Source organism: Colius striatus, chromosome 12, assembly GCF_028858725.1.
Source record: "Colius striatus isolate bColStr4 chromosome 12, bColStr4.1.hap1, whole genome shotgun sequence".
NCBI lineage: Eukaryota > Metazoa > Chordata > Aves > Coliiformes > Coliidae > Colius > Colius striatus.
In genome coordinates, this window is record NC_084770.1 from 12,018,522 (window position 1) to 12,045,208 (window position 26,687).

Below are 26,687 nucleotides of genomic sequence, written 5' to 3' on the forward strand. Positions count from 1 at the left end.
GAAAGATTCCTCAGCTAGAATACCAAACTCTATACCAAGTATTACATGTACACAATACTTGCACAGTGACAAGCACAAGAAAGTACTAGTTGAGCACTTACTTTCAGAAACCCATGCCAACTCTTCAATCCATTTCAACTCTCCCACGCCACCCAGTCTACAATTTAAGGCATCTCCACACAGCCATCCACCCACCCACTCCCAGACACACAATTTACATTGAAGGTGTTTACTCTTACAAATAAAAAAAAAAAATCACTATGTCAATCAGGTACCATTTATTATTTATCCCTATAACTGTGTCAGCATTGAGATATGACAGTTAAACCAGTGTTAAATCAATACAATATTTACATAGCACAGCACGTTAAGCTTGAGACACTCACTTGGGGGATAAAACCACATTTTAGAACAGGACAAAGGTCACCAGTATTATGTGTTTGAAAACAGCTATTTACAGGTCTCTATGACATAACTATAGTCTGTACACTGTTCCAATGGGGCAGGCAGAAGCAGGAGAGGCATTTATTTTGAGGGATTTTAAACATACCATTTGGAAGCATATTATTATGCTACCCTGAACACCATAAGCCACCTTAACATTCTCCAAGGTGGTCTCATATCCTAAAATGGCATGTCCAGCTGGTACAAAACAGACAACACAATGTTTACTTAGTGGAGAATTTTCTACTCCAGCTATTCAGTCATCTGAACTTTGAAGGCAATTCGTCCCAGAAACTTGTCACGTTCATCTTCATTTTTTAAATTAGGTGAGCCCAGGATCTTACACTCAATTGCTACTTCTTCTTTGGTACTGTTGGAGTTAATTGCTAGTTGAACAGCCACTAGAGGCTGTAAATAGTGAGCCTAGTAAACAGAAAGATGGGGAAAATATTTGAGATACCAGAGTAATTTTGCATTTAAATTAACATTTAATCTATCAGAACAGTTGAGAAAAAAAGCTAATTAAGAACTAAACTTTTCAAACCACAATCTGACTCAGGAAAGATTTCTTCCAAAGTTAGATAGTCAGGTGTACATCCTTCATACTATTCCTTAACTAATACATTCAACATAATTACCTAAGTACAGAGACAGTATCTTCAAGAGCCATATGAATTTACCCCTTTCTATTATAGTAGGTCCAAGTTTTATAGAAAACTCTACCTGAAACATCCTTTAAAAGCCTCCCTTCCTATCCATTCCATTATCTCTTCTATTTATTTTGGGTTTAGTTTTTGGGTTTTTTTCCAAATCTACTATAGAGCACTAACTTGTCCAGACTGGTTTTAAATGGCTTTTGCCAAAAGTATGATTCAATAAATACTAGCAAACTAGTTTCCCTTCCACCTTATCCCATTTACTTGTTCAGCAACAATCCATTTTAAAATGTGCTGTTTGTTTGATGGCTTTACAGAGAAATCTTTCTTTGAGTATTCTCACAGTGTCCTGGTCAATCACATTTGGTGACTCTATTCCCTATAATAAAAACTCAAGACTTTTTTAGTCAACCCAATATTAACTTCAAGTCCAATTCAAGTCGGACAAGTTGAATTCTCTTGTCAAGTACCTATGAATTAAATAAGAATTTATTTATTATACACTGTTAAAGCAGCACTTCATCCAATATTCTATCTTTAGGTAATACTGATGACCAAGTAAAATTGTCTATATCCTTAATACTGAGCCAGTGGACTAAGTGAGTCTACAGTATTATACAAGTATAAGCCTTAAATTTTAATCACACAAAACAATGAATTATATTTTTCCTCATTAATTAAAGAGACTCCTTAATACATTTCTGTTATTTTTTAACCTATCTTCTCCACCAAAGAATGCACTACAGAATACTCAGTCTCATTTACAAAGAATGATGGCATGGAAGCTGATGTGCTAAAATCTTTAACATGAAGTACTCGTAAAAAGAAGACTGAAATAACAGCTTTCCTTGGATGGTGATTTTCCTAGATTTGCAGTTTCCCTGTGCTCTATCAACTTCAAACTGAGAGGGGAAATGCAGCTTGTCAAGGCATCCTCAAAATTCTCCAGCTGTAAGGGTGATACCACACCTGAAGTACTGATTTTTCTAAAAATCATAAATACAATTACTGTATGGCTCAGAGAAGGCCTCTCATCACCAAGAGTCTTCAAAACAGATAAACAAATTTCTATGATGTTTTGAAGACTGATGATTTCAATACTTCTATTCAATATAAATTTTGGGGGAAGGAAAAGATTAAACATCCTCATTAAACACTACAAATCCTCTAAAAAACCCATTCCCTGAGGCTGGGGAGTTGGGCTCATCGTGCTGAGCAGAAAAAGTCAACCACTCGAACATGAAATTGTAGATACTAGTACTTTTATGGCTCCTGCCTTAGTGCCAGAGTAGCAAGATTAGTTGCATCCTCTAAACATCTTTACAGAATAATAAAACAATTCCACATTGATACAAAGTAGAAATTCTGTTGTATAGATTAAAAAAAAAAAAAATTATACAGTCTTCAAACCTATTCAAACCCCTCAACTTTTAACCACTTTCCTTACTGTCTCACAATCTACTGATGTTATGAGAATTAAGCTTCACATCAAGAATCCCTCAAACCATAGCACCTATCTCATATGTCAAAATGAATAGAAAAGGACATTGAATCAAAAACCAAACAAACAAAAATAAAGCATTTTATTTTTCAGTCAAGGAAGGAATAGCATTGAGTTTTGCCTGATTTCATTACTCTCATACACTCTCACAATCTTTCCTTTTCCATCAGTAGAGCAGCAAGACAGGAATTCTATCTTGATGAGATGAAGTTCATCATCCTACCTTTGATACAAACTACCTCCTGACATCTCAAGGTCTGCTGATGCTGTGTTTTGCATTTCTCTGGGAAGCAGTACTCTATTTTCCTATTCTTTTATTCCAGGAAGGGGATAAAGTACCTACTGACTTTGCCTGTAGGATGCACAGGTTGACAGTCTTTATCTAATTTGGTATGTCTAAGAAAATGGATGGCTTATCAATTCAAAGTCTGGCAACAAAAATGGAAAACACAGAACTACCTACAAGTAACATAACAGCAAGAGTTCAAGAAAAACAAACTCCTTCCTCATTAGTAAATGCCTTATGAGGATAAAAAACAGTTATGTGAACTGCTGCAAATAAGTATTGAATACATTGGAAAAAAATAACTGATAAAGGAATAATTTAGTCATCTTTTAATCATTTTAGGGAAATTACAAACCACCACTATTCTTCAATTAGCTATATAAAATGTATGTTCAAATACAATGAGGACAGATGGAGCAAACAAAGAAAAACGTGGGTTTTTTTTAAAAATTAAGACAATTAAAAAAGCTTAAAAATCAGAGCAAATAGAAAATCATGACCACAGTATAATCAACACCACCACAACAAATTATAAACTTAATATCCTAGACTTAAACCCCTTAAACTTAAGTTAAACTTAAACCTAGACTTAAAGGATTAACTTTAAAAAAAAGTAGGTTTTTTATTACAGTAGTTTCCTTTTCCTGCTTTTCCCTATATACAAAGACTCTAAAAGGTATCAGTGACCAAAATGCAGCAGATGCCCCTAATACTGCTAAGAAAATCTCTTCCTTAAGAAAATGTCCTATTTATTTTCTTTATGTCTGTCAAAGTATATCTGTAAACTTATAGAACATTATGAAATCTCTACATGTGTAATATTCCTTATGGGTGCCGCTTTACAAAGTTCAAACTTATGAACCAATCTGATATTAGCCATTATAAAAAGAAGCAAAACATTTCCAGAATGAAGACCATCATTAAGGCATACTTACATGCAAGCTTTTCCCATAGTATGGAAAGTACATTAAGTCAATCAAGCCATGAGGAGGAAAATAATTTATTTCAACTGCACCTTCTTCCTGTGATTGGAGATAGAAACAAATTTAAAAGTTAACATCTGATTACATAAAAATTAACAGTAGATTAACTCAATAATAAAATGTGCAAGATCCTTAAAAAAGGCAACTGAGCTACCAATACTTCGAATAACTTCCAAATTAATTTTTGGCAAACAGTTACATGCTGCACACATCTGCTACAGTAAGGATTATTAACAACAGTATTTAAATTAGTAATCAAGTCAAGACAGCTTGCCTTCATGTTTCTCTTATGAGTCAAAAGAAAAGGGGAGGGGAGAGGATATTCATTGCTATAAAAAATTAACAACCACCAAAAAACTCCATATATAAGCTAAGATCCCAAGTATCCAAGACTTAACCCAAGTATGTATATTTTGGTGAAGCAAGAGCACATTCATGAAGTTTATTTCTGTTTAAAGCCAGGTTTTTAAGCCTCTTAAATTTGGAACACTACAACCCCCCCCAAAGAACTATTGCCCTCTCTCCCTGCAATGGTGTACTATTTCTAAGAGTTGTTCCACTAGCCTTGGAACACAGGCTACATAAAGGAAATTCAAGTTTCAAATGGTGATGTTAGCAGAGTTGCATGCTTTATCACTAGACTTTTCCCCTACATTCCAAAATCTTGTAATAGGCAGCAGCTATCTACAAAGTTGTTGCTTCATTTCTGACTTAGGAGTCATTCAATCTGTAAAATACACAAAAAACATGTACACAACTGAGCTGTCCCACACACAGGCTATCAGTACAGCGATACACCAAGACATGTCCTTATACACAATATTCATGAGGACTCTCCATCCTGGCAGGATGTGGAACTGCAAGCTCAAACCACCAGGAAATACATCTAAGGTGACTTTCTATAAGGTAAACGTATGACCATGATAAAGGGAAACAGCACTAAAACAACCCCTGCAAAATGCTAAATGTATATTCAGTGCTCATTCAGTGCAATTCACAAGTTCAAAGTGCATCAGTAGCTTTCATTGTTTTTTCTATACTCTCGTAGCTGCAGTTTTTCAACAATGCACTACAAAGTTCAGGAGACAACTGTGGTAACAGAACTAAGCAAAAGATTCAAACAAGTAATAAAAAATAGTAAAGAATAAACCACAGTTGAATACCTTCTTCTCATCTCCTCAAAAGAATGTACAAAATGGTTTTTAGAATGTGGCCATAATGTTGTTCCTTTGCAGTCAAAATTATTGCAATTTTCCCATATATGCTTATTAAATATTTTGGACCTTGAGTTAGCAAATATAATGACTAGGCAGAAATGTGTTTCTTTTCACTATTATTCTTCATTTTAATTAAAACTCACACAGATGAAAATTTTCAAATATATTTCTGAAATAATGGTTAAAACAATCAGGATACAGAGTAACGTAAGCATGATCACTAGGATTAGAGCTTTCTGGAGCAGCTTAACACCAGGCATGCATGCAGTCATAAATATATACATATTAGGCTATCAATGCAATAGCAGAGCGGTTCTGGGACATGCAACTGCCTGTCTCATGCAACTGCTCTGGGGTCTGGTATTTTCTTAAGAATTTAATTAATCCTAGTTAGTATCCCAATATAATTAAAAAAAAACCCAAACAACATCTATCAAGCTGCATTTGCTGAAGAGCTTCAAGAATCAGTCCATTAGTGAGTGTCACTTTTTCTGCTTACCATTTACAACTTCCAGAAAGAGTTGCAGGTAGTCAGCAAATCTAAAAATCAGACCTCTTAGCTGGACAGATAGACTTCCACCTCACTTACTGGGTCTTTATTAAGACTGTGTCTTAGAAAGAGTAATTTTACAGATGTTAAAATAATGTACAAGGACTCAAGGAAAGAACTTGGGCAAGACTGGTCTGTAATCATTTGAGAAGAAACGATGTCATTGTACGAGAGCAGTATCCATTACTAGAAACTGTAAAACACCTAAGATTTCTGTCCCAAAATGCAAGGGAAGTTAGAGGCTGAGTATGTTGACAATACAAGGTACACTATGTTATTCATATAGTCATTCTTATTCTTGTCAACTAGAAAGGAACACCTAACACAAAGTCACAGTGGTCACTAAATAGCAGAAATTTATATCTATATATTGGGATTAAGGCTTTTTTAATTATTTCTAGTTATAAAAAAATAAAAATCATGTTGCAGTTCACTTCCAGCCCCGAACTAAAGATCTAAAATGCTGACTTTCAAACGTTTTGAAAACAAATTCCTTTTTTGGCTTGCTTCTCTTTGTGGAGATCCTCAGGACTATAGCAGCATCGTTCCTCCAGGGTGCAGGAGGAAGAACTAGCAGTAATTAGCATCTGATACCGCAAACATTGACTTCTACAGAAATTACAGTGACTACAGCTACCACTATATGGAGGCAGAGAGAGAAGTATCCCCAACTATCAAGTGTGCTGATTTGAAATCACAGATCTATCTAAAACTTTTCTACTTTAAAAAATTCCCACAGCAAGAGTGCAGAGAGAAGAGAGACAAATCACCTCATAGGAGAATGTCTGAAGCACATAAGTTCTGACAGGAAGAATGTAAATGACATTTCGGGTGGCAAACACTGGCAGGATGCAAAGACAGAAGCTATTTTCCTTATTTTGAATTTGAGAGATTTATCCTCTTCTTTAAAAGAGAAATTTCCAATTGTGTTAAGTCCAGGCAGATGATTCTACAAATTGCTCTCAATATTTATAAAACTCTCACTATACAGAATAAGAAATGTTTAAAAAACACAGACTAAAGCAAAAGGTAAAAACAATAAAGTCAGTGAACAGCAAATGTACAGGTTAAAAAAAGTAGAACATGAAGAGAACATGAAAGTACCATATGCACTCCACTCAACTAAGTCACCTTTTAAGCAAACTCTGTCTTTGTCACTCTGATGTTAAAAGATTTCAGGTAGAAAATTTAAAATTAGTAGTAAGTTGCATCTGTGCTATGAACTGCACACAAATGCTCACATATATTCTATGAAGCTAATATCCAGCAGGGAGTTCTTTTCAGAAACGCATGTCACTTGGATTGAACTTTTTAGTACACTCTGAATTCTTTTAATTCCCATTTGCTGACAGCAACACGGAAGTAAAAAACAACCCATCACCACCAAACTATCCAGAAGACCACAACAGGACACATCAGTTACTTAAAGACTAGATAAACGTTCTAAATAAGAGAAGCAAGACAGAAGTTACAAATTACCACTACACTTTAACTTCTGTTATGGGCCAGTATTTGGGAACATTCAAATACAGTGGCAGTTGCAACGCAGTTATGAATTTGTGTGTGAAATGCACACAAGCCCACTAGCTATCCTCCCTTCCAGTGTGCACACAAGACGGTCGCTTCACATCCTTGCATCAACAAGATCCAAAAAGGCCACAAGATATTATTTCTAGGGAAGCAATCACCTTATCCACTACAGAAGAGATCATTACACCACATTCATATCCTAGAGTCAAAGAAATAAAACTGTAATTGGAAACAAAGCCTCATAAGTTGATGTAAATCTAACATAACATAACATAAGAGAACTTCTGTAAAAATTCATCAAGGGGAAAAAAAAAGAAAGGTATTTACTCTGCTTCTTTTTTGTCTACAGAGAAGGAATTGTAAACAGTACTTAAGCCTTCCTAAGTCGGTAAAATCATGATGTGTTAGGGTGGAGAATAGGCTACAAATAAAATATACGCATTCAAAGTCGCAAAGCCTGACAAATATGTTCCATGGAAGACACTGAAGAACTAAGATTAATAATAGTAAAATTTCAAAACACCACATTTGTGTAGATCAGAGAAATTCTCACTGGGCGTGCTAAAAAACAATTTCAGACTTAATGAAAAAGGATGCAAGAAAATACAAACCATAACATACAATTTATAAGTATCTCAAAGGGCAAAAAAAAAAGCAAAATCACCCCACCATAATCAATCAAGTTGTTATCAAACATATTATTTTGCTAGGGAGGATAAGAAAAAGAATGATCTCGATGTGCTTAGTATAGCTTTGACCACTGTGTCATAGAGCATCCATATAAGAAAGCTGAAGAAATACAAACATAAGAAAGTAGGATTATCATCAAGATTGTATAAATAATTTGAAGACTAGTTCTCCACAAATCACAAGAAATTTTAGGTGGAAATGAAGATGACTGTCCTGGACTCTATTCAATGTTTTCAGTAAGGACTTGCTAGATGTAAAAGGAAGTAATTCATTAATGGACCAAGCCATCACTAGTTCAAAAACCATCAGACAACTTGATCTCACTAAAATGATAACAAGAAATTACAGAGGGGGTGGCCAAAAATAGCAACAAGAAATTTGAAGGTCTGAACTTCAAGAAATCTACAAATACAGGCTGGAAAATAACAAGAAGAAAGATCTAAACAGTAATATGGTTAAAATAAACCCAATGTATTAAAAGTGGCATATTTACCTCAACAAACATTACTTCCAATGTCATGACAAAAGGAAAAGTTCTGCCATTAATAATATCTCAGCTAGAGGCAAATTTCTGTCATTTTGGGATACACCATAATGAAAAATTATATACTTAGAGAAGTCCAAGAAAAAAGAGTGCTAATAAAGTAGAAGGAACCTATTTCTTTATTCTAAAGAAATAAATCATTCCTCCAACAGAACATCTTTTTTAAGAATGGACACAAAGACTCAGCCTCAAAGAAGAGAAGGAATCATCTTTTTTTCCAACAGACTCTCAGTGGGAGATGAGAGCTTTCAAAGACTCCACAAAAAGTCAAGTATTAACATCTATGCCTACCATAGGTACCTTGGATGGAGAGAGGAACACTTAAGACTGTCTCATTAACTGATGAAATTTCTCAGCCTACATTTTTATCATTCACCTTAAGCTAAAAGCCGTGACTCCATCCCTTACTTAAGCTACTAACTTACCAAGGCTTTCACTGCTCCCCAGGCAGTCTAGGAAAAATACGCAGAAGTCAAAGTAATTATTAGAGTTGCCATAAAACATTCTGTGGAAATCCACTGGTACACAACAAATACGAACACATAATCTCTTATTGTAAGTAGTTTATACTTGATTTGAAGGGAACTTTTACTCAAACAGTAACATTAGTTTCCACACTGTGTCTTACCCATCATTTATAAAATTGTTTAAGGTGCACTTGCAGCATGGAGAAAAAATAAAAATACAAGTTATGAAATGCGAAAAACCAAAACACAACTCAAATAAATATGATCACAAGTAACATGTATACATCTTTCTTGACTCTAAAGCAAATAAGGTAGCTCAAGTACATCTAAAGATGAAGTAACAGCAACAGTAAAGTGATATCTATAAGTGCACTGAAGAAATTAAAGACATTAAAACTAAACTAGACACACAGTAAGATGAAAACAAGAAAAAAGTACAAAGTCTAACAAGACATGGAGTGAAAGAAATGTTCTAACACAGTACATCGCTTTTGATCCTAACCACAAGGCAAATTAACTACATTCCTATTTCTTATATTCAGAACTGACCTTAGATGTACAGTGTATGCGTGGTTCTCCTTCAGGCTTTAATCCGATTATCTGAAGAAAAGAAAGTTAAAATATTACTTTTGTTCAGAAAAGTTTTCATCACCTCATAGTTTAGGAGTTACAGAATGCATTACATTCTAATTACATTTCTAGAAGACAGAAGTAAATACACCTTACCTGCACAGTGGTTTAGAATCTGTTACACAGCACAGTAAGCAAAACCAGAGTGCTGCACTTCCTAAAACAGGTATTTTCATCACACAAACAATTAGAGCCAACAGTTGTATTAGAATGCTCAAAAAACTCACTTAATTCTAATCTCAAACACATGAATCGCTAGACATTTTTGTAAATTACACTATTCCAGAAATGCAAATACCTTTGGAAGTAAACTGAACGTTTATTTCAGTCCTTTTCTACAGTCATTTTTCATATAGTAGTAGTTGAGAGCACTTACAGAAAGAATTAAAAAAATAACTAGGCACTTACTCTGTTAATTTTCACAAGCACACAGGGAGTTCCTTTAGAATAGCCGAAGGTCTTATCTTCCTTTCCAGAGCATTGTCCAAGCTCAGAGAGGTTAAATCGACATGCCTTTTTAACAGCAGCATCATTCTGATCAAAAATCCTTCCTGGTGTACAGTTTATGTTTTGGGATTGCTTTGAATCATCATAAGCTATGAAACAGAAATAGCTTGTAAATCAATGGTATAAAGCATAAAAGTAGTGAAAAAATGCAAACACTAACATCTAAGTTGTAGTTGTTACTTGTCTAGCAGTTTTCTCAAAGCACTATGTCTCACAATCATATTAAAACACTTTTTTCAAAGCCTATCAAGAATGGGCACTGCACCTGAATAAAAGAATAAAAAGAGAATTACAAAAGAAATGAAGTGCCCTGCTTTTCAAATCCTATCACTAATCACAACTTCATTAATTTCTGTACACAAATTATTTCTAAACTAACTAAATACAAACAAATCAAGCTTTTCCCTGGAAACTAAACCAGTTTTCCTTTTACACGTTTCTTTTACAAATGCACAGGAAAACGCCAAATAATTTCATATTAGTCATTGAAGTGCCTCTACATTTACAAGAGGTAGTATAATTGATGTTACACTAACATCCCAAATTGTTTCTCACTTTCTTCTATTTCACAAGTACAAAGATCACATTGTCACAAAGGCTCATCTATTTGCATTTAACTCATTGTATGTTTTTTTTCCCTCCCCTACACCCTGCCCCCAGCTAAGCATAAACAAAGTAAAATGGAAAAAGGGAAAGTCAATCCTCAATTTGAGAGTCCAAAACCCACTGAACTGCAATTGCTCATGCTCAGGCTCCCTGTCCCATACACGTATTTATACTTACCTCCTGTGAAGTATATACTTTAATAACACACATGTCTAGAGTAAGCCTGAACTTGTACCAGTCTTCATTAGCAATTGGTAACTACAAGCAAAAAAGGAAACTAATGTGCTCAGCATCAAGACTCCTGAACTACTTGGGCAGTTTTAAGTAACTTACTTACATTCAAGGAATTTTCTAAGTGTAGAAACATATTCTGCGTATGACTGGGCATCACTCTTGTTAAAGTAAAATTCCAGTGCAGTGTCTGGCTTCGGTGAAATCATAAGTCCTTAAAAAGAAAAAGTGCAAGTAAAAGAACTGAACAACATCACTTCCCTAGACCACTCTAACCCACAAAAAAAATCACAACGATAAATCAGAAAACAGCCATCTGTAAAGATACATCATGTTACCCCTATTTTCTACAGGACTGGAAGGCAGTTTGTGTTTGGAGCCAGTTACCAAAACCAATGTTACATGAATTAATACTTAAATTCAGTGTAAAACTGTAATTCACAAGTTGAACCCAAATGATTAGGAACAGCAAAATCAGCAGCTCAATTACTTCCAATCACAAATTTTACCGATTCTCTTCCCATTTTCCACATTCATAGAATCACAGAATGGTAGGGTTGGAAGGGACATTTAGAGATCATCTAGTCCAACCCAGACTAACAGTAATAAAAAAAAATACCCAAAACCACATTTAGAAAGCCTCCAGTTAAAGCTATGCTTCAAGGCAATGTAGACCAAAGCAATGCTTGTACTGATGTCACAGTACAAGAAACAAAGAATTTTTAGAAGCTTTATAGAGCATAACGGTGGCTTGAGAGACTTCCCAGTCAAAACAGACATGCCAAGTTAGCTGTTAATCCTTTCTTACTTATCCTCAAACAGAAAGTATAACATCATCTGTCTCATGGAGAAGAAACATTACTGCAGCACTACATGTGTGTCACTTGATCAGAGAAGGCCTTAGTCAGGCTGTAGCAACCACCAACGCTGGCGAGCACCAGGCACGCAGCCACTGGGCTCGTGGCTCCCGCTGCGGCACTCAGCTGCTGCCGGTGCCACCGGAGCAGGAACACCCAACAGCCCGGGAGCCAGGGCTGGCCTGAGAAACCAGCACACAGCTTACTAAATGCTGAGCTCCAGCTTGGTGTCAAAGGATGAACAAGGCAAGCACTGACATGGAGTTTGGGCCCTTGATAGAGGTGAACTATCCTTCTTCCGAGGATATGGGTCAAGAAAGGTACAGAGTTACATCTTGGGGATTTTTCTTCTAGCAGGGGAAAGCAAAAGGCACACTCTGTGCTAATACATACAGCCCTGTAACATCAGGAGCTGCACTACTACAGGTACCTAATGCTATCATTATTTATCACAGCTTCAGTAGCAGATGACACAGCACTACACCACCAGATATTGCATACGAGATTAAATCTGTTCAAAGTAAGTGTATGATTGATTGCTTTATTCACACTACCTTAAGGTAACTTTTATTTAATACAAATAATTAGAACAGATAAAAGCCCTGTCGTCATGATTAACAGAGGATTGATTGTCCATGCATCTGTCTCTTCAAGTATAGCAGAGAACTGACATTGCAGTTCCACAGAAGAAAAAAATCACAAACCACAATCTATTTTTTTAAATCAGATTGGTTTTCTTCTAAGTTAGAATATATAAAGGGTTTGATGAAAGTCAAATTTGGGAAAAGGGAAGTGCCATGAAGCTGCAATTACAGCAGCAACTAATCCTATCAGCTTAGAATGCCATGTGGTTGCTTGTCCTCTGGCAAAGCCAATTAAAACTAGATCCTTGAATGAAATTTAAGGCATAAACCATAACTCATCTCCTAAAATGAAAAGATAATAAAAAAAAAATATCAGGCCTTCTGTTCACAAAATAAACATTTAGAAGATAAGACTACAGTGGGAAGATAAAGCCAGATAAGTTGTCTTGATGTTGTATTCTTGATACATTATTGTAGTTAGCAAATCACAGCACGCTTATGGAAAGCATTTAAGGAGTGCAATAAGGCAGCCTAGATCTATTAAAGACTTACGTACAGAAATGATCAAGCTTTCCATTTGATGGTAGAAATTATGACAAATATTTCTATTTGGTAAATAATAAAGGTATATATTAGAAATTTATTGTTGACAATCATCTTTTGGGCTGTAAAAACATCTAATTTAATGCTTTTTCACTCAATTTTTTGTAGAATTTTCAATAAATCATAAATCTCCTTCCTGCATTAGCAGCAGTTAAATTATTTCCAGAAAAGCCACAATTGAATGCCTTAATGACTAACAGTCCATAGAGAACTAAAAATACCACTTTTGACTACAAATTGCTTTGCATCATCTCCTCGCCTCCACACTGAACTGGGATTCAACACAATACAAGAAAATTAGTAACAGGGCTAAAAAAATAAATCACTGAAAAGGTTTTACACATGAAAGAGTTTGGGGGGGAGAATTAATTGTTATTATCTGTAGAATTGTACTGTATATGAAGGACTTAGATGCTAGTTTTCAAAGGGAATATGACAAAGCTAAACAATTTTTAAACTATTCATTAAACTATTTCATCAATGAATTAAATAATAATTTGAAGAGATTTATTGCTTCAGGGGATCTTCAGAAACATCCCAAGACGAAGAGATTGCTCCAACTGCAGTGGATCACACACAGTCTGCCTACAGACTATGGTGTAAATTCTACAGAAATAGCTATTTGAAGGACTGATGCGTGGACTGTGAGAGATGCAGGATTTGGGCTCTTTCAGAGGAGCAGAATTAGCAGCCTCTAAAGAGGATCACATCATGATTGTAACCGATTACATTAGCCAACAATTCCAAGAAGGATTTTCTTATTTTTTAAAAAGGGGGTTTAATCATCTGGATTTGATTGATGTTATTATGTCCCTGTGCACAACACAAGTCAAATATCAATTACAAAATAAATCAAACGTGAGATTTCCCAGTATGTTTAACACAAGAGTAAAACCTTTGAGCTACGCCATCCAGGTTTTGTGTGTAGAATACTTTTTTTTTTAAAATTTAAGTTTTACAGCCAGGAACATGACATGTTTCACTGCAAGTGAAAAATGACAGAGTTAAACATTAAAGCAGAAATAAGCAATTGCATTAACTTTTATGTATAAGTAAAGGCATTGTTCATAAAAAAATAATTCAGAAATGTTATAGGAATTCTTAAATTAAAACCTAATTGTGGTATAAATATTTTTTAAAAGTCTCTTATGACTTAATTAATACCCTGAACTGCAAGAGGCACAAGAGATAAAAATGTCATTCAAGTCAGTTACCCATAGCTCCAACCACTACGGAGATTCTGTTTACTACAAAGGAAACAGGGAGAAATGGTGAACTAAGTCCCATTTTTTTTCCCCTCTCTCTCTCAAAAAAAAAAAAAAAAAAAAAAAAAAAGTCATAAACCTTCAAGTATTTTTTACAAGTCAGAAGAACTTGTTAGAGAAGGCCTGAACACTACATTAGAACAAATTCTGTTCAGAATCCAGCAACATTTTTCAAGTTGGCCCAATTGCAACTTGCTCACACACACTACTGTATCATCTCAGGTAGTAATGCAATTGCAAGATGATGCTTAACTTCAAGAGTTTGGAGTTTAAGAAAAGCAAAAAGCATTTTTAAAGAAGACATCATCTAACTTTAACAAAAATATGAATATTGCACAACCATTTAACTTTGTTGTGTTTTAATCACAAGTTTGGTCCCAAAGCCAAATTATAAAACTTGAGAAGGCCTATCAAATTTTCAAGTGGTCCAATCATTTTAAGTTGCACACACAAATAAAATATGCACACATTCTCCTGCAACAATAACTAGAAACATTAATCTTTCATGTAGTTTAAGTGCACAGAAGCGTCTTTTAAATCTTTTAAACCGACAACCCTTTACTTTTTTTTCCTAATATGGAGATACATCAAAATAGAGCCTATAATGACAGTTTTTTCTGCTGTATTTAAACCAATCTTTAACAAAAATATTTAAAATTAAAAAACAAGGAAGGAGGGAAAAAAAGAAAAAAAAAAAAGATGACCATTTTCATTTGTGCAAGGCTTTTTTCCTGTCACATCCAGTGGAACTGGATGCCCATGTTCCAGGAAGCAAAACACCAATTTTAGTGGCAGCTACATGTTACATGGTCTCAGTTTCATAATAAAACATGACCCTCTCTCTTCAGTGAATCCCTGCATAATAAGCCGATAACCTCTGAAATCCACAGACATCCCACGTCAGTTGAACACTACTGAATACCATAATGAAAACGCCTTTGTATCCTAGTCCTTTCACACACTTAAGTACATCAACTCCACAGTACAGCCTTCCTGCACTTTCTTCAAAGTATCAAATACTAATTACACGTGGCCTTCCATCTGATCCCAGAGAACTGCTTGATAGTATCTTTAACGCAATGTGATTACATAACAATCTGACTTCTACAACAGTATGTTGTGTGGACCTGCAGGTAAAAATTGTAGTCTACATGCATGACAAGTTCAACTGAAAATACTTTAGATAAAAAAATAATGAAACTTAGCGCACACACATATACAAAGCTACCGTCTGAATTTATGCTATGAGCATATATAACTTCCCTCACACTAAGTTTTACCTTCGAAGCCTGTAAGTAATTGAATAACAATAAAGTTTCTCAGAGGCAGTTTATACTTCAAACAACAAACTGTAACAAAATTAAGTTATTAAAGACAGACAGAGGTTTATAAAAACACAAATGCACTGTTACCTGGACTAGAAATCCGGTCACGATATTTTGGTATATCATTGCTCAGTGTCTGAAGCATAACCCACATTGTGAATGTGAAGAGTGCTGCTAGGAAGCCATAGAATACCAGATAGAATAGTAAGATCAAACCTGTGGAAAAAAAGCTAAAATTACTATTATTGTTTCAGCTAATTGAATTATCTGTTTTGGAAATCAAAATGGGAAATAAGAAAACACAACAATGGGGTTTGCCCCCTCACTCCCAATCCCTTGCCACTCCTACACTGTAGCTATAAATCAACATGTCTTTAGCATACATATGTATTGCACAGCGCAGAATAACACATGTAAAAACCTTTTCTTCATACTTTCTGGACTTTAAATTTACACGGTATTTTGGCATGGCTATTTTTAAGAAAGAAGCATTAAAAACTACTCTTTGGACTACATAAGAAGGCTGGCAAAGATGACTAAGAACTGTTAGAAAAACAATAATTTCAGCTCTTAAAGTGAATTACAGTTTTGTATGTGGAAATGAACGAGTTGTAGAAAAGACAAAAGAACTGAGTAAAAAGAGAAAACTATCACACTGGATCCAGAACAGGTTGGAAGCGATTGGAGCTTTAATAACATAGTTGATATTTGGAACAACTCCACAAAGAGAATTCATTCACATTCACATCCTATTACAAGAGTCTTCAAGGTAAAAATGTTTTCTGCTGCATATTTTCAAAAACAAACCAGGCCTTCTATTCAGACTCATTTTTGTCTAATACTCACCTGCTTAACCAATCTACCTCAGGACTCAGCAACGTTCCTGGAATTCACCAATTCCACAGATGTTACTAACTTCAACTTGACAGTTGCTTAAGGAAGAACTCCTCCAAACTGGAGGAAACATCCTCAAGCAAGCAGCCTGTACCTCACCATCACTTAGCTGCAACAAACCACTGAGAATATCACTTAGGAAAACAGCTTGAAAACTTACTGTGATTAAGTGCTTTTATTTTTCCCCCTGTTCTTTTCCCCCTCATTTTTCATTATGCATGCACTGGCATGCACTCTGGTTACACACATCAGTTGTTTACTGAAAAGGCAAGGCCACACAGGCTGAAATTCAAAAACTTACTTTGGAGTCTACAGGGACTGCAGAGATTTTCAAATAACTTTCTGCCCTTTCTCAAAGGTATAATGAATAACACTCATTTAAAAGCCTTTTAAAATTTGGGACATCCAAAGTACTTTAGTGATTAAGTTTTCAGACAAGATTTTGTATACTTGAACTATTTGGCTTTTGATCCGGATGGACCTACTTTAGTGCATCTCATTAAATAAAACAAATAACAGCATACTATTTGCTATTTTGCCTTGGGTTTGTTTTCAGGAGTTCTGAGAATATGTACTATTACTATTAGATTAGCTTTTAAAATTTACATTTACCTGGAGATAGTTCACAACTAAAGATAAAACATACGTATGGATGAAACACTTACTAAGGGACATTTAAAATTCAACAGGAATTGTTTTATTAATCAAGTATATACACTAATCTAAAAAAAGAGCAAGAGATTCTGACTGAACACTTGAGTCTTGAAGACATATGCATAGATGTTGACAAAAAGAATAGGAGCTATACAAGCACAGAAGGCAGCAGCTGCTTGAAGAGAGAGCCATCTTCAAACCCTTTCCAATTCAAAAACATACAAATGATGACGCAGATTCGATTAAATATTCTTGCCACAAGGCTATCAGGAAGCCAGAGATATAAAACTCAGGTCAAAGAAAGCACATTAAACATATAATCATCAGTGGCAGCATGTTGCATAATGTGAGACTATCAAGTGCGGTATTTTTCAACCTTACACAGAAAAGGAAAAATCAAAAGCAAACATGGCTGTACCCCAGTGATGCTGGAAGATGACAGAAAGAAGCCTAACCCTGGCTCCTACCCCAGATGTTATGCTTGCACTTTGCACTGAGATATTTTTTAGTGTACTACAGGTCCCAGTAATCTATGGCTGCCAAAGATGCAAGTACTTGTATTAATTCTCTTGAAAGAATTCAGTGTACATATATTAAGGTAATGCAGTGGTTCCCAAATTATCTTTGCCATAAGTTCTCTGCAGTAACCAGCAGAATGTTACTGGATTTTAGTTTGGTTTCAGTTTTTAGTGTCACATGTTGAGAAAGTTGCTTACTTACTGCAGTAATCTGAAAGTGATCAGCTACTTAAAATACATTCAGGAACCACTGAGATGTAAGATACAAGGCAGTGATTAAGTAGCAAAGTATGTTAACACAAGAACAGGCTTACTCTAGAATGAACAAGACAGCTAGATACCTATTACTATTTCTAAGATTACTTAGAAGCTGAAAAGATAATATAAAAACAAACAGTAGAAATCCTAATCTACAAATGCCATTACAGAAGTCACATCTGTACTTGGCTCACCAATATTTGCTTTACCTATAAGCCTAAAATTGCTTTAATTGGATTTAAAACAGAAATATAACCTAAAAACCATTGTGTATTAAGTAGAAGACATCACAAAAACAAAGAAGCTGCCTTACAAAACCTTTGGTCGGCTCTCATTTCCATCTCTACAAGTTACACTTTCATCAAGCTGTGTAAAAACTACACTTCCCATCAAGTGACTCAGTCATTAATCAGTTCCAATGGGACAGAAGTTTGACAGCTAAGAGAAGACAACCACCTTCTGTGGCAATTAGCAGAAAAGAAAGAAAGGGAAATCTCTTTCATTGAGCTATTTCAGACTACATCTATATTTTAATTTCCAAAAGATGACACCTAACTTCACTGGGTAAAAAACAAATCCAAAAGAATCCCTGCCCCCTTGTTTATTACCAGCAGGTCCAACACTGACACAGTCCCAAGTGTAGGGCTGCTTGGGGCCAACATTATTGTAATGTCTGCAATACTAGCCTTCTGAAGCGCCTCGAAGAGCTGATCCAACCTGCTACAGCTCCCTGCTCCCTATGTCAAGGCAATGGTGCCTATGCATCCACACAGCCTCGCTACTCCAGTTGGGAAGCAGCTGATGGGGTCTCCCTCCCCCACCAAGACCTGCAGCAGGGCACAACTGCTCCATGTAGGCACTTCTTGGTGAGCTCCAATTTCTTCACTACTGACGCTCCCTCTGAGGACAACGAGAGGGACCTCAATGTCTAAACCACAGTGAACAGTCCTTTATGGAGTCCTTCACTCTCACACCACCATCACACCCACCAGGGCTGCAGCAGTAACAAGGTTAGAAAGACTGTTTCTATTTAAGCCTTGGAACTTCACTAACCTCCCCCAGCCCAGCAAAGCACACGTGCACACACACATTATTTCTAATCTTTATTTTAATATACTTTGTAAATGTACTGCAGAACACCAATCCCTAAACTGACCAATTTATGCTACTTGGATGCACTAAAAAGAGTGAAAAAACAAACAAGACAAAACCCCTCTGCAATTTCCAACAGCCTCAAACCGAGTAAGTTGCTCTTTGTGAGCCTATTAGTATTAATTATCCTAAGCTAATCACAGTGAACAAGCCATAACCTGTCAAGAAGCTCTGCCAAAATAACTTCACGTAACATTGCACTTCTGGTCAGGAAACAAGATGTACACACACAACAGTGGAAAGCTATCCTCATCATTTACTCCAGGAAAAGTACAGCTACCACATCCAACATGCAACTTAATTCAATCGTTGCACAATATCTTGCTACACAAACCCTCTGAGTCTCTCCAGCCTTTGATATTACAACTATTACATAAGGAAAACCATCAAAACCAAAATTCTGCATTACCATTTACCTAGTTTTTGTTTTATTTGGGTTGTTTTGGGGGTTTTCTTTGGCTTTTTTCTTTTTAAGAATACCACAGTACCAAAAGCTCTCCATATCCTAACTCTATGGATAAGCAACAGTCACATTTGGAAAACAGATATTTCTCAACCAATGTGTTGGTGTCATCACTAGTTAAGAGTTCATTTGCAGGGATAAAAACATTTCTCTACTGTAAAAATTCAAATTACCAACTCTGGTGAATGCAAGATATCACATATTTGGCCATCATTTCCATGATGAATACAAACTCCCCAAACTTTACATAGTGAAAGTGATAAAAAGCATGTCAACCTCACATAAACCAGGTGATCCACAGAATAGTTTACATTGGAAAAGATCCTTAGGATCAAGAGTCCAACTGTCGATTGTACACTGCAATGCCGCCACTAAATCATGTCTCTAAGCACCACATCCTCATGGCCTTTAAATACCTCCAGGGATGGTGAGCGAATCCCTTCCCAGGGCAGCCTGTTCTAATGCTTGACAGATCCTTTTAGTGAAAAAACAAATAACTCTGATATCCAATCTAAACCTCCTCTGGTGCAACTTGACGCCATTTCCTCGTCCTATCACTTGCTACTTGTGAGAAGAGACCGATCCCCACCTTGCCACAACCTCTTTTCAGGGAGTTGTAGAGAGTGATCATGTCTCTCCTTGGCCTCCTCCAGACTCAACACCCCCAGCTTCCTCAGCTGCTCCTCGTCAGACTTGCTCTCGAGATCCTTCACCAGCTTCACTGCCCATCTCTGGACACAGTTAAGCACCTTAATGTCCCTCTTGTACCAAGAGGCCCCAAACTGAACAGAGTGTTTGAGGTGTAGCATCACCAGTGCCAACTGCAGGGGGACAATCCCTTTCCTGGTCCTGCTGGCCCCGCTCTTTCTGATGCAAGCCAGAATGCCATTGGCCTTCTCAGCTACCTGGGCACACTGCTGGCTCATATTCAGGCAGTGGTCACCCAATAACCCCAGGTCCTTGACCTCCAGGCAGCTTTCCAGCCACCCTTCCTCTGTACCTAATACATAGGCAGGCATATACAGGTATCAATATAAACAGTCTCACAATAGCCATGTAAACAACTATACAACATTTCCTGCAATGAAAATATTGTCTTTATGGTTTGCTGGATTCCACTCTACATTGATTCTATTAACTGCATGATGATTCTTCAGTATCTTTAGTGGGTTTAAATACTTAAGTAACACTACTGACTACCACAAAAAACAGCAACATCAAGAAAGACTTCTGGTCCACTTGCAGATGGGTTTCCTTGCCTTAAGCTAACAGAACTATACATATTCGATAAGCACTAATCACATTTCAACTATTTTTCCCCAAGATTCTTGAGCGTTATTGTTTTTCAAATTTCGGGGATGGTAGTGGGAGGGAGAGGAAGAAAGAGAGAGGGAAGACTCCAGGAAGCAACTAAACCCCATGTTACAGTTTATTTCACAAGCCAGGCCTCCACAGATAACATGGCTAAACATTCAGCAGACAAAAAATTCCACCTGCAACACTTGCAAAGAATCACAAAAGTCTGTGCTTATAGCCATGATTAAGCATTTATACGACAAAAAACCCCAACCAAACAAAAAACAAATGCCCAAAATACCCTTCCTGTAGCACCAGACCTTACTGATACGTTCTCTTATTGCAGGTAAGCCTTCTTCCTTCCACGAAATGGGTCATGGAAAATTAAATATTTCACTGATTTCTCAAATATTCACTTCTTATGACACGCAGTATCATGGAAAATTTAGTAAGATTTTCACTGCAGTCAATTTTTAAATGAACTGTCCATCTGCTACAATACAAAAAAACCCCATGGTGTCTCTCCAGTTCACAACTTGGATACATAACTGCTTTTACTGCAATGGCAGACAGAGATGCCAGAGTGTTTAACATTATGTTACCTGTGAAGAAAGCTGAATCACAACACTAATAAAAAACACAGAAGAATGAAGTCAGAAAAGCAGTTAAAACCTGGACAGCACTCTAAGTCCCAATAAGAACTAAGCCAAGACTGAACAGAAACAAAACCTGCACCTTTTGTTATGGTGACTGACAAGACTGTATACCCACTGACATGGTGGAGAACTTTCCTAAAAATAAGGTGTTGACTTTTGTCTGTGGGGTTTTTTGTTTTTAATTTCAAGCACATATTTGTGCACTGAAGGATACAGTTAAGCATTCAAAAAAATACTCAATGGGCCTGAAGGTTTACATACTTCAAGACAATGTCACCTCTACCTTGAATATCTTGACATAATTTGCTTTACAGAAAGGCTTAAATAGGCTTGACATGACATCTAGTGTGACCATAAAAAAGTATCTCTAGGCTGTTGTTTGGAGGGGGTTGCATAAATTATTCTTCTGAGTTCACTGGATATGTTGTAAGATTAAGCATACATCTGAGTGTGTAGTGAGCATCCCATCATCAACAGTTTTTTCTGTCTCTAATACAAGAAACATCACCTAGAAATGTAAGGGGTTTGAGAGGGTGACGTGGTGTGGTTACTGTTAGATTTGGCTACCCATCTGTGAAAGACTCAAACTGAAATATTCTTTAAGTCTGTAAAAAAAAAAAAAAAAAAAAAAAGACAGCAAAAGGAGACTTAGTACAGGTCTTTTACCAAACTGTAAAAGGAAACTCTATCAGACTTGAAAAGGCAATATGCTTCTGTTATGGGACAAATCAGTAGAGAAGCTGCTTTTGTTTGATCTTTTTACAAATCCTGGTGTCAAAAAGGCAGATAAGTACTCCAATGTCATAGCACCTGGCTTCAGAGAATCACTGCTTTACAGTAACAATTTACCTAAGCCACCATGGACCACCTCCAAGTAAGGCAAAATATGCACAAACTGTGAATAATTATTTTAGAATTTCTCCACTCCTGTCTTATTTCTATGAGGAAGCTGTCTTGAGACAAGAGAAACAGGCACAGAAGAACCAGAGTCAACTGAATTCTTACGCTGCCCCTGAAGACACCAACAGTAGTGCAGAGTGGCAACTGGAGCTCTCTTCTGGGGCTGCCTTCCCTGACCAGCAAGAGGAAAGGAAAAATAGTCAGTGAGACTGCTCTAAGCTTACATCAGTACTGTGAAGACAGAAGTGACACCAAATCCTGCACATTCTTCTGTGCCAGAGACAATTAGTGTTCTGCAACTAAAAAATAACCGCCAAACAGAAAGCTAAACACCACTCCGAAAACAGTCAAAACCTATAATTTTGTGTATAAAGAATTAAATTAAATATGCCCAATATGTTAATCACAAAATGCCACCACAAATTAATACCAACCAAAAAACCATACTGAAAATTTATAGTTGATCAGTCCCCTCAACATCCAGGCTAAAAAAAAGGTAACTAACCACATACCAATCATCTAAACCACTTAAGAAAATTCAAACGGCTATCTACAACTAAACATACTTTCTTAATGTGGAAGAACATCTTTTATCAAGGGATCTGACCATGCAAAGTCAATTACCAACTAAGCAGCACAGACTTCAAGTGTTATCTATCAACCCAGACTAGGACAGGCTAGCTACAGTGTAAGACCCTATTCGAAAGGCTCAAATTGAGAAAGTAGTCTCAATTCCACTTAAAAAAAAAAAGTTACAAGCTATTTCTAACGCGCCCACAGTCTTTGCACTCATCAGATTCATGGCAGAGACAGACTTCTGCAATCCATACACCATTCATCCAACCCACACACTTCAGGAAACCTGCCTGAAAGATCACTAGACAACAGCATAGTGGAAATTTCCTCTCCTTTGCTAGTCAACTGGCAGAGTAGTTCAAAAACTCTTATTTCCATCTGAATGGGGGAGAACTCACGTCAGAGTTTGGGCCCTCTCTTGACATACAGGAGACGCTGGCACTGAAAAGAAAGTACACCCCATGTGCAGTCTGCTCAGGCTCCTCCTTACTATTTCAACATCAGTATTCATTGAGATTGTGTCAAGGCCAAGGATGTATCGGCCTGTTCCTTTATGCCACGCTGAGATTCTTGTTGGTTTTGTAAGCACAACTACTAAGTATCCCAACTACATCCAAGTCTTGGGAGGAGACGCTGCATTTTCTGAATTCAGCAAGTACGTCCCACGAGAACTGAAGAAACATCCTAATATTAAGCATTTATACAACTGCTTAATATGAGAAAACATACTTAGAAAATCCAAATATTTTTACTGGAAGTAACAAGATTATGATAACATGCCTTCCAGCTCAGATGAAAGCAACGGGAAGACTACCTGAAAATAGGAAAACAAACACTGCCTTCACAAGCCTTAACTAGAGAATCTCCTTTTAAAAGGTTCATTTCAGAAGAATAAATGGCCCAGAAACCCTATGTTAGAACAAATTTAGCACAGTGATACAGAAGGATTATTCCTTTGCAGACTATTTGGAATTGGGGTTCATTAACTTTTCGAGGCTTGTTTGGGGTTTTTGGCTTCTTTTTCCTTTCCCTCTCTGACCTGCAGTCAGAGCCCAGAAGCACGAATGCACTTAGCGCTCATTCATTCTCGATTTCAGGCGATGCCGGGGAGCCGGGCAGGGTGTGTGTGGGGAAGGACTGGATGGCGAGCCGCCGCACCGATAAGCACGCAGGCTGCCATCACCCGGGAGCGCCAGGCGCGGGGCGGGAGCTGGTCCCACACCTCCGGGGCGGAAGCCCGTCACAGCCGCACCGCGGCGGCCCCCGGAGTCCCCCCACGCTCGCCCGCTCTCCCTCCCCCCGCCGCCGCCGCCGTCCTTCAACGGAGCGGGCGGAGGAGGAGCCTGCGGGCCCCATTTACTGCATTTGCGTACTGAGGCGGGAGGGTGAGTCAGCTCGGGACGCGCTCCCAGAAACTCCTCTTCCTCCCCCGACCCCCACCTGCCCGGGAGGCGCCCCCTCCCTCCCCCCCGCTGTCACGGACGGAGCTATTTTTAGACTGGCAGGCAGCGGCGGTTGCGACGGTTACCGAGGCGCGTGCGCCGCGGCCTCGCGGGCCGCCTCACCTGGCGGCCGCAGTCCCCGCATCACGCACGGCGGGGGGCTCTCCGGCTGCCCAACGCCGCCGCGCTCGGCATCATCTCCCGCCGCTCCTCGCCTCGGCCGGCGGCCCAGGGCAGTTCGCCGCCCCCCCCCTCTCCCTGCCTCCCGCGGTAGCCCTTACCCCAGCTCTTAGCCGTGCGCCCCAGGAACTCGCCGCTGTTGGGGTTGTAGACAAATTGCCGCCACTCGGCCATGCTCTGGCGGAAGGGCTTCTTCGTTTCCTTGGACATGGCGAGGCGAGAAGCAGCTGCGTCGCGCACCCCGACGGCGAAGCCTCCCAGGCAAAGAAAGCCGCAGCGAGCGCCTGCTCCCAACCGCTAAGTAACTGCTGCGGCGGCACCCGGCGGGAGAGCAGGCGGCGGCGCGTCACGCACGGACCTTCCCTCCCACCGCGCTGCGGGGCGGGGCGAGCCGCGCCGTCAGTCCGCCCTCGCCAGCCAATCCCGGCCCGCCGCGCGCCCGCCCCCTGCCGGCCTGCAGCCCCCGTGCGCGCTGGCACGCGGCCCTGCCTCGCGCCCGCTCGGGCGGCGGCGCTTGGGGCTGGGGGCGCGCGGGCGGCCGCCGGTGTCAGCGCCCGCCGCCGGAGGGGGAGCGGGACGGCGGCTCTGGCGCCTCGGCGGCGTTTCTGAGAGGCTTCGGGCCGGCAGTGTGAGGCCAGGGCCGGCGGCGAGACATGGCCGTCTCTGGAGAGAGACGTGCGACGTTGCGGATCGCGCCCTAAATGGCACCTGCGGCCTCCTCTGCCTCCTCCCCGCCCGGCCGGCGGCCAGCTCCAGCCGGGGTCTCGTCTCAGCCGGGGGAGCCCCGAGCGGCGGCCGCAGGCTGCCTCGGGGCAGCCTTCTAACGCTGGAACGGCCCCGCTTTTTTAATCCTGGTAGCTTTGTAAAGGGTTCGTTTGTGACACTTGTGTTTGTACAGCGCTGAACGCATCCATAACCGTACGGGAGTGCGTGTCGCGTGAGCGCTGCTGCTCGGCAGGAGCTGCTGCTAGCGCACAGCTGTGTGTCGGGAAAACATCCGAATACACAAAGGTTAGCAAGAGTAATTCTCATCTTGGAACTTCCTTTAATAATTGTGCCGTCATCCTGAAGCTCCATGTAAGAGAACTCTTATGCATAAAAATGCTGTAGAATGGCTATTGATAATGACTTCTTTGAGCTTAAGAGCTCAAAACCTCATTTGTTACCACACTCCTAAAGGTCATAGTAAGAATAGCACCAAAAAAAAAAAAAACCAACATTCTCCCATCTCTCAGCTGACAGCAGAGGAACAGATTTCATTTACTCTTTGGTGTGGATCAACCCTTTAATTTCCCTTTTCCTTGATACTGAAGGGAGCAGTGCCAGCCACTGCACACCACCAGCCCCATGACTCAGTCTTGTAAGTCAGCTCTAACATAGTCTCCCTTATATGTTGCTCACAGTGTAAATAATGAACCATAATTAGGAACCTTGCAAAATTCAAGTGTACAGGTGAGCAGGTCTCAAAATTATCGGTCAATAAGCCAGAGATCAACCCCAAGTGAAAAAGCTAAGACTACATCTTAAAAATGTAAGAGGAATAATATAAGAGACATTGTAAACAAGAGGAATTAAGTATTTATCAGTATGGCTATTTTAAATCTTTAGGATTGTTGCAGTATTATTCATGCCAGAAAGCAGTAAATGTGAAGCATAAAATAGAATAAACCTATTTGCCTCCTTAATGTCTGATTCCAATAGTCTCTTTTCTTCTTGTACAGTAAAACATCTAAATAATTCTACTTGCTATGAAACAACAACAGAAAATAGCATATCACTACTTACTCTGGGTCACACAGCTAATATTTTCCATTTCAGGCCAAAAGTAAGCCATCACCCTTTTCTTTTTTTCTTCTAAATGTCATTACATTCTAACAACTGCTTTGCTAAATTATTTTTCCTGTTTTATTAAAATAGGTGTCCTGCACTCTTAAGCAAGAATGTCAGCAAAATCTGCGTATAGCCATCTATAGCACAATATTGAATCAATAACATGAAAGGTTACTAGATGTAAAGATTAAGGGAGTTAATACAGATAACAAAAGCAGATTGCTTCTAAGGAATGACCATGTCCTACATTATGCAATGACGTGTCAATATTTAAATATATTCATATTTTTAAAACATTAACAAAGATGTAAACCAAAGTATTAGAAGGACCAATATTATTCAGCAACCACTGAAACTCTTCAGTCTGCTGATTATAAAACATAGGAATAGTT

General features: G+C 38.5%; 1 protein-coding gene across 2 annotated transcripts; it reads right to left on the bottom strand.

Annotated features, from left to right (window-relative positions):
• Positions 1-263: 263 nt before the first annotated feature.
• Positions 264-24,828, bottom strand: ATP1B3 (ATPase Na+/K+ transporting subunit beta 3). Of its 2 annotated transcripts, XM_062005827.1 has the most exons (8): positions 24,567-24,828; positions 15,564-15,692; positions 10,949-11,056; positions 9,907-10,094; positions 9,418-9,468; positions 8,827-8,853; positions 3,823-3,909; positions 264-867 (listed from the first exon to the last, which is right to left on the bottom strand). In XM_062005827.1, the coding sequence occupies exons 1-8, from the start codon at positions 24,673-24,675 to the stop codon at positions 697-699; spliced, it is 870 nt and encodes a 289-aa protein (XP_061861811.1). In that variant the 5' UTR covers positions 24,676-24,828; the 3' UTR covers positions 264-696. The 2 variants fall into 2 exon arrangements, with proteins under 2 accessions (XP_061861811.1, XP_061861812.1); XM_062005828.1 differs by lacking the exon at positions 8,827-8,853.
• Positions 24,829-26,687: the final 1,859 nt, after the last annotated feature.

Bases quoted from the DNA above. Each gene is read 5' to 3' on its own strand.
- ATP1B3 (XM_062005827.1), bottom strand. From the start codon at position 24,675: ATGTCCAAGGAAACGAAGAAGCCCTTCCGCCAGAGCATGGCCGAGTGG. The intron at 15,693-24,566 runs GTAAGGGCTACC...TTTTTTCCACAG, and splicing joins GCGCACGGCTAAGAGCTGGG to GTTTGATCTTACTATTCTAT. The intron at 3,910-8,826 runs GTAAGTTAGTAG...CTCCAATCACAG, and splicing joins GGGGAGCAGTGAAAGCCTTG to GAAGAAGGTGCAGTTGAAAT.